At 39.1% G+C, this 9,343-nt stretch overlaps 1 protein-coding gene across 1 annotated transcript; it reads left to right on the top strand.

The window, feature by feature from the left end:
• Positions 1 to 2,645: 2,645 nt before the first annotated feature.
• Positions 2,646 to 8,323, top strand: KLHL9 (kelch like family member 9). Its single transcript, XM_049896456.1, has one exon. It carries the CDS (start codon positions 2,855 to 2,857, stop codon positions 4,706 to 4,708), a length of 1,854 nt encoding a protein of 617 aa, XP_049752413.1. The 5' UTR covers positions 2,646 to 2,854; the 3' UTR covers positions 4,709 to 8,323.
• Positions 8,324 to 9,343: the final 1,020 nt, after the last annotated feature.

Genomic DNA, 9,343 nt, shown 5'->3' with positions numbered 1-9,343 from the left:
CTGGAGGTGGGGTTCTCAAAGGTCAGGAGAACATTAAGCCTCCATTCCCATACTTTCAGACACCATTTAAGAAAAAAATCAGAAGGAAAAGACTCAGAGACTGATCATTTAAACAGATCATTTGAAGCATGAGATCAGACTAAGCTTAAAATAAAATTGGACATTCAGTTGTAGTTAATACTACCACCAATAATTCAGGGGTGTGGGATCTGGAAAAGAATTGGTTTAATGATAATAAAATTAAGGCTTTTTTCCTTTTCTTTTCAAATCTAATTTTGAAAACCAGCTACATATAGTTTAGATCATAAATGCAATTTTGTACATATACATTTATCGTATATCTACTTACAGTGTTAAAAACAGTTGCAAACAGTATTTTTATGGCTATATAATAGCAGATGACATGACCTTGCTTGCTGAAAGTGAAGAGGACTTGAAGCACTTACTAATGAAGATCAAAGGCCACACAGCCTTCAGTATGGATTACACCTCAACATAAAGAAAATAAAAATCCTCACAACTGGACCAATGAGCAACATCATGATAAACGGAGAAAAGATTGAAGTTGTCAAGGATTTCATTTTACTTGGATCCACAATCAACGGCCATGGAAGCAGCAGTCAAGAAATCAAAAGACGCGTTGCATTGGGCAAATCTGCTGCAAAGGACCTCTTCAAAGTGTTGAAGGGCAAAGATGTCACCCTGAAGACTAAGGTGCGCCTGACCCAAGCCATGGTATTTTCAATCACATCATATGCATGTGAAAGATGGACAATGAATAAGGAAGACCTAAGAAAAGTTGACGCCTCTGAATTGTGGTGTTGGCAAAGAATATTGAATATGCCATGGACTGCCAAAAGAAAGAACAAATCTGTCTTGGAAGAAGTGCAGCCAGAATGCTCCTTAGAGGCGAGGATGGCGAGACCGCGTCTTCCATACTTTGGACATGTTGTCAGGAGGGATCAGTCACTGGAGAAGGACATCATACTTGGCAGAGTACAGGGTCAGCAGGAAAGGAGAAGACCCTCAACAAGGTGGATTGACACAGTGGCTGCAACAATGAGCTCAAGCATAACAACGATTGTAAGGATGGCGCGGGACATGGCAGTGTTTCATTCTGTTGTGCAAAGGGTCGCTATGAGTCGGAACCGACTTGAGGGCACCTAACAACAACATAATAGCACATTATATGAATGTACAATAACGTACTTAATCATTACCATGTTGTTGACTATTTCGATTATTTTTAATTCCTCAGTATTAAAAATTAAGTTATATGATAGACATGTTTTTGCATAATTTTCCATGTTTAGTATTATTTCGGTAGACCATAATCCTAGAATTTAATTACTGTACCCTTATCCAGACACGTGGAAACCCTGGTGGTGTAGTGGTTAAGTGCAATGTCTGCTTAACCAAAGGGCTGGCAGTTCGAATCTACCAGGCGCTCCTTGGAAACTCTATGGGGTAGTTCTACTCTGTTCTATAGGGCCACTATGAGTCGGAATCGACTGGACAGCACTGGGTTTGTTTGTTTTTATTTTTGTTTTTTTTTTGGTTTTTATCCAGACGCGGGGAAGTTCTGTGTCCAGATTCTATAAATTTGTCACAAATTCTGTAAAACAATGGACACAAGAATGTATACATCCAAGAACAAATAATGGGCGAAGGAAATAATAATATGCATAGTTTTTTTTACATAGTTTTTGGAAAATCGTGTAACCTTTTAGTAAATTGTGAATGGAGAACAAAAAAAAAGCATGAAGAAATTATTTATGATGGAATTGCACTGTGAGCAAAAAATTCAGGACAAATTCAGGATATAATATGATCACGATTTCAGAGAGATGTGTGTTTTAAATAAAATTTGAAAATATGAGCCAAAATGATAATTGAAGTGTCTGTTAAATTGTGTGCGAAAAGAATTGCAGGTAAACTCTTTTATAGACAAAAAATTTTAAGTATCTTCTTCTCATCCCCTCCGGTGCCAGGTTACCACTCAATTTATACACTGGCAGGTTCAAGGAAATTCAAAAGGCAAAGGCAGGAAGTGTAAATCTCATAGGAAAAATATGCATTTTGGAGAGCTCAGACACCGCAAAAATGGTTATACTAAATGCAGCAAAATATACGTGCACTCCTTGCGGCCCATTCAGGGCTACTTCCACTGTGACCCTAGGAAGGTCTGCTCGCCCCCACCCTCGCAACCTCATTTCCCCGTCCCCCGCCCCTCCCTCCAGCATCCCGTGCACTTCCTCTCCCCTCCACTGCACGCCCGCCCACCGATGAGGTCAGGCGAGTGCGCAGCCGCAGTAGCTGCCGCGGCCGCTCCTAACCCAGGGCATCTTGGGACTCGGCTTTTCCGGAAGGAGTGGCTCGGCGTCTCGGGTTAGGCCCGTGTTCCCGGCCCAGGCCCAGGCCCAGGCCCAGGCCCGTGTTCCAGGCTCCTGCTCGAAGACAGGCCCGTGACCGCGGCGACGCGCTGGTGACAGCGGAGGGCGCAGCGGGCCGCTTGCCGAAGTGCCCGGCTTCGCGGCGGAGCTGCAGTACGTGGCGGCGCCTGAAGGAGCGGCAGCGCAGGCCGGCCGAGGTGAACCGGGTTATTTAACTGCCTTCAGGTGATGACTCATCTGCATAATAATCAGATTTGAGGTCCGCAGCCGTTTGTGGTCCTACGGAGCAGTTTTCAGTGGATGACTGTCAGGTGTGCCCTGAGGGGTGCCACAGTTACTGCTCGCCCTTGTTAAGGAAAGCGAGCTGTATTGCTCTTTGGAAGCCCTCGTTTCCTCGAAAACATTGTTTATTAACCTCTTTCTTCAGCATTCTTCTGTCTGTGCAAGAGGAAGGTTTTCACATGAAAGTGTCTCTTGGTAACGGCGAAATGGGCGTCTCTGCCCATTTGCAGCCTTGCAAGGCAGGAACCACGCGCTTTTTTACCAGCAATACTCACAGCTCGGTGGTATTGCAAGGTTTTGATCAGCTTAGAGTAGAAGGATTGCTTTGCGATGTGACCCTGGTACCAGGTGATGGAGATGAAATCTTCCCTGTTCACAGAGCTATGATGGCGTCTGCTAGTGATTATTTCAAAGCCATGTTTACGGGTGGAATGAAAGAACAAGATTTAATGTGCATTAAGCTTCATGGAGTGAACAAGGTTGGTCTGAAGAAAATCATTGATTTTATTTATACTGCGAAACTGTCTCTTAATATGGACAATCTTCAAGACACACTTGAAGCTGCCAGCTTTTTGCAGATTTTACCTGTTTTGGACTTCTGTAAAGTATTTCTTATATCAGGGGTCTCTTTAGATAACTGTGTTGAGGTTGGACGGATTGCTAACACCTACAATCTTATAGAAGTGGACAAATATGTTAATAATTTCATCCTGAAGAATTTTCCTGCATTGTTGAGTACTGGGGAGTTCCTGAAACTCCCTTTTGAGCGGCTTGCCTTTGTGCTTTCCAGTAATAGTCTTAAGCACTGTACTGAACTTGAACTCTTCAAGGCTGCCTGTCGCTGGCTAAGGTTGGAAGACCCTCGGATGGATTATGCTGCAAAATTAATGAAGAACATTCGATTTCCACTGATGACACCGCAGGACCTCATCAATTACGTGCAAACTGTAGATTTCATGAGAACGGACAATACCTGTGTGAATTTGCTTTTGGAAGCTAGCAATTACCAGATGATGCCATATATGCAGCCAGTGATGCAGTCAGACAGAACTGCCATTCGATCTGACTCGACTCACTTGGTTACATTAGGAGGAGTTTTGAGGCAACAGTTGGTTGTCAGTAAAGAATTAAGAATGTATGATGAAAGGGCACAAGAATGGAAATCTTTAGCCCCGATGGATGCTCCTCGTTACCAGCATGGCATTGCTGTCATTGGAAACTTTCTTTATGTGGTTGGTGGTCAAAGTAATTATGATACGAAAGGAAAAACCGCTGTTGATACTGTTTTTAGATTTGATCCTCGGTATAATAAATGGAAGCAAGTTGCATCATTAAATGAAAAGCGCACATTCTTCCACTTGAGCGCCCTCAAAGGATATTTGTATGCGGTTGGTGGGCGAAGTGCAGCTGGTGAACTGGCCACAGTAGAATGTTACAACCCAAGAATGAATGAGTGGAGCTATGTTGCAAAGATGAGTGAACCCCACTATGGCCATGCTGGAACAGTGTATGGAGGTTTAATGTATATTTCAGGCGGAATTACCCATGACACTTTCCAAAATGAGCTCATGTGCTTTGACCCAGATACAGACAAGTGGACACAGAAAGCTCCAATGACTACAGTCAGAGGTCTGCATTGCATGTGTACAGTTGGAGACAAACTCTATGTCATTGGTGGCAATCACTTCAGGGGAACAAGTGATTATGATGACGTTCTAAGCTGTGAATACTATTCACCAACCCTTGACCAGTGGACACCAATTGCTGCTATGTTAAGAGGTCAGAGTGATGTTGGAGTTGCTGTCTTTGAAAATAAAATTTATGTTGTTGGTGGGTACTCTTGGAATAACCGTTGTATGGTAGAAATTGTCCAGAAATATGACCCAGAAAAAGATGAGTGGCACAAAGTTTTTGACCTTCCAGAGTCACTTGGTGGCATTCGAGCTTGTACCCTCACAGTTTTTCCACCTGAAGAAAACCCTGGATCACCTTCTAGAGAATCTCCTCTTTCAGCACCTTCAGATCATTCCTAAGACTAAGGTATAATACATTTGCAGTGCATCATGGATGATCTCTTTTCCTTCAGTTGTATTTCTTTTTACAGTGATTGGTACAGTTATTAGATAAAAGGTAATCGATGTCATTTGTGTTTTTTTGCCTTAGTATGTTTACCAAACGACTAATAAATGCATTCTGAAAATGTGTTCCACATAGCCAGCTGTTTTAACAAATGAAAAAAAAAAAAATGTGTAGAAAATGTTTAAATTAGATGTCTTCTTGTGGTGTTGTGTAAGTCAAATTGGAGGTGATTGTAGTAAATACACTCATGTTACAGAGTTGCAAGTTTTCATCTTTACCTGCAGGACATCGAAGGGAGGCAGCCTGTTGTAACCTAAAACAAGTATTGTTAGCTGACCTCCTCTTTTCGTAGAGCTTTTAACCTATCTGTGAACTGAACTTACCAGATTGTATGGATTCACACTATGAGACATTTCTTGAAAACATGAGAAATAATAAATTCAAAATATTAACTTGAAAAATCAGTAAAGCCCTAAGTCAGAGTTTGATATCTCTTTTTAGAGAGTTAATACACATAATTTTAAAATCCATTTGCACTTCAACTATGTGTGAAATTGTTTTTACATTAAAAAAATTTCCCCACAGATCAGCTATTTCTATTCATATGGGAATTCTGTACCAGAGGATACTGAATTTAGATAGATAAGGGCTGTAACATTAAATTGACAACCAAATTTGTCATTTGACTAAATTGTTGTGTCACATGAAATTTACATTACTTTTCTGCTTTGCTGTTGAAGTAACTTGTACATTGTTTTATGTAGAGTTGCTTTTCTTCAGGTTATTTAGCAAAGTTCAAATTTCAAAGAATTGTTTTTACTCAATGTAGGTTTCACTATTTTTGTTCAGTAAAACCTAGGAAAAAAGTGAAGAAATAATGCTGAACAAAGTTAAAGAATTTTAAGTTCATTCTCCCAATTTAGCAAGCCTAAATAACATGAATATTTTGTGATTTGGGATGATTGCCCTGGTGCTGCTCCAGCCCACATGCATCTTGAGAGCTGCGTGTGATTTGCCTCAAGACCGTGTCTGAGCTAGCAGGAGATAAACTCTTCTCCAACAAATCAGAAAAATGTCCTTTCAGCCATGTCTAAAGGACAGGACCAATTGCAGATTCCCTAAGAAGCCAGCCACAGAAAGCCTAGGATACCGCTGTCTTGCAAGCAATACTGAAGCAGATCTTAAGCCTCTTTAATACCAAGGGGCTTCCCTACTGGCCGAGAACCACATGGGGACATCTTAATGGGATCTTATCAACAGATGGAATAATAGGAGTCCTTTGTAGTAAGTGATTATGAAAAAGTACTTTCCTGGAATAGTATATAGCGTGAGATAGACATATCATACTATATACTGTATACTTACGTATTATATACTTATGTATATGCGTATATATATATATATGGAGCTCTGGTGGCACAGTGGGTAAGAGCTCGGCTGTTAACCAAAAGATCTACAGTTCGAATCCACCAGCTGCTCCTTGAAAACCCTATGGGGCAGTTCTACTCTGTCCTATAGGGTCACTATGAGTCGGAATCGATTCGATGGTAGTGGGTTTGGTTTATATGTACATACATACATACATACATGCATGTATATCCGTATATGCAGGAGATTGTCAGAGTGTAAATCAGTAACACCTTTCTCTTTATTGACCATCCCATGATAAAACTCAGGAACCAAGGAAAAAGGAATTGGCTTCCAGGGATCTGATCTTCACTGCCCATACAAGTGTTGATTCATTTGAATGCTTTTTATGATTTCTGCATAGGCAGAAATTTTCATACTGTTTTTTTTTTTAAATGACTCAGTTTTTTATTACTAAAAGTAGCACATTTAGAAAATAGAAAAGCAGAAATTGCTCTTAACTTTGTGTATTGAGTAAACAAATGCATTCCAATCATTTCTTTAACTGTTAATGAAGTTGCATATTTGTGTATCTTCAGTGGCTGTGTTTCCTCTTTGACCTAATAGTCATGTTGTTTGCTCATGTGATTCCTATTGGAGTTGCTTTGTTTTTCATATCAAGTTATAGGATCTCTTTATATAATAAAATTTAACTGGCATTTGCTTGCATGGACTTTTTTTCCCTTAGTCTGCTAAAATTTTACAAGCGCAGGGCTAGTCAGTTAATTTTTATGAGATCAAATTTGTCCATCTTTTTGCATTTTGACCTCTTTGTGATAAGTTTGCTGTGGCATGTTACCTTTATTCTTTACACAGTACTGATGTTTTCCTCTTTCACTGCTAATTTTGACATGCCGAGGTGGTATTTTGCTCCTTGTGTTCTAGTCTGTACAAATAGCTTTTCTCTTTCCCTAGTTGAAAAAAGGTTTTATTTAACCAGCTGACTTCGTTACCCTGTATACCCCACCGCCAGCCTCACATACCACATCCCACCTCGAGGTGACAGCGCCCATGGCAACCAAACAAATAGCTGATTGATGTTATGCTGATACCACTTATTAAACCTGGAATTCCTTCCTCATAGGTGTCTTTGAAATGATTGGTGGGAAACGTATTTATTTTCAAAAGCTGGTAATTTTTTAAAGAAAGTTTAGACTGTGGTAAAATACTTAAGAGGGGTTAAAAACTACAAGTAGTAAGACATTCTGTTAACATTTCCTGTTTTAGTTTTTCTTCTATGCATTGAAAAATTCACATTTGTTAGCTTTTCTGATTATGAAAATACTTTATTGCAGGAAGTACAGGAAAACCAAAGTAAACAAAATAATTTATCAGTTTCCACATGTCAAGGGTAATTTCTAATATTGGGCATATTATGCATATATGCATTTACAGACATTTGCCACATATTTTTTAAATGCGCCAAAGACTAAGCTAAAAGCTGGGTAAAGAAATAGCAAATCCAACTTTGAAAGATACTGACTGCTATGATGACTTTTTCTCCAGCCTTTTTTTTTTTTTTTAAATCTGTATAGGGTCACTGTAAGTCAGAATCACCTTGACCGCAACGGGATTGTATATAATAGAAAATATGTGAGATGTTTTCCCCCTTCTTACACATGCTCATTAAAAATACTCTGTATCCAGACAAATCCAGGCTTAATTTTTTCCTCGCTTGCTGACAGTAGTATTTCCGTAGTTTACCTGCAGAACAAACACATTCAGTCATGTTCAGATTTTTACTGGTTTGTAATTAAAAATATTTTGTTCTGATTATAAAGACAAAATATGCTCCTACAGAACATTTGAAAACCACAGAAGCAGCACAAAGAGAATTAAAACCATTGGATCACTCATCAGCCCGCTCTGAGTTCTGATCACCAGCTCAAGCAGCATTCCCACCTGCTGAAAGATCTTGACGTACGTAATGTCTCCAAGCTTCAGTTGCCTCGTTTGTCAGCAGGGTTGGAGGCAGTTGTGAATAACTACATTGGAATTGTTGTAAGGAAATATTGTTACGAAATGATTAGCCTACGGTACTGCACAGAGCAGCATTCAGGAAATGGTAGATGTTACAGGTGGCCTATTGTATCTTAATTTGTGACTTCAGTTTCATCTTAATGATTTTCACAGGTTATTAAATATTCTTCGAAAGCGTTGTATTACGTATACAGTATTTCATTCCATAAACGTCTCATCATTTTTCTTTTCCATTTTCATATAGGTAGATATTTAAGTTCCCAAAATTTTACCTTATAAATAAGATTTAATGTTCTTGCTTAAAGCTTTGTCCATGTCTTTAACTATTACCTTCTGATAAATCCTGAGAAAGAGAATCTGAGTCAGGGTGTAAACTTTCTTAGACTCCTGAAAAAACATTTCCAAGGGTGTGCTAATATGCCTTTATTTCCAGCAGAACTGTGTTCAGTGACCACATCACTAACAGTTTTACATCTGGTTAACTTGACATATTTGGCAACACTGAATTTTTTGTTTATTGTTTCCTCTGTGAATCATGTTTCTATCTTTTGCTGTAATTGTCCTATTTGCTGCAAATACTTTCTCTCAGTCTTTGGTATTTTGGGGGGCAGGGCTATTTAATGCGATCAAGTGTGCACATTTTTCTGCATTTTGACCTTTTAGTGGCAATTTTGTCTTGTTCCGTACTACTGATGTGTTCCTTGTCCTTGATCGTGTCCCCTTGTCAGTGCTAATTCCGGACATGCTGAGGTGGCATTTACCTGCTTGTGTCCTGTTCAAAGAGCTTTTCTGTGCAGTTGAAATGAAGATGTTTTTGTTATAAATTTATAAAAGTCCCTTTTATGTTAGAAATATTAATCTTTATTTCTACACTATTTACAGCAAGCATTTTCCCATTTTTTTTCCTTTGAGTATATGTCAACATACAAGTTTTTTTTTTTAATGTAGTTAAACGTAGCTTTTCCTTCGTCACTTTTTAAAATATTTTCCTGCTTAATTTTTTGCCCATCTCTAGACAGTATAATCTTTACGTCCCACTGAATTGTTAACACTTCTTAAAAATCATATAATGAAGCCTTATTTATAATATGGACAATTTAGCTTCTTTTTCTTCCAGTGGTTTTTCAGTTCACTTTAGAAGAAACTATTTGAGTTATTGGAGATGTATAAAACACTTTCATAACCATCAAGGGAGGTTCTTC

Source organism: Elephas maximus, chromosome 9, assembly GCF_024166365.1.
Source record: "Elephas maximus indicus isolate mEleMax1 chromosome 9, mEleMax1 primary haplotype, whole genome shotgun sequence".
Lineage (NCBI taxonomy): Eukaryota > Metazoa > Chordata > Mammalia > Proboscidea > Elephantidae > Elephas > Elephas maximus.
The sequence above is the reverse complement of the archived record's forward strand: the minus strand, read 5'-3'. Positions and strand labels throughout refer to the sequence as shown.

What these genes read in the sequence shown, in the direction of transcription:
- KLHL9 (XM_049896456.1), top strand. Translation starts at nt 2,855, where the DNA reads ATGAAAGTGTCTCTTGGTAACGGCGAAATGGGCGTCTCTGCCCATTTG.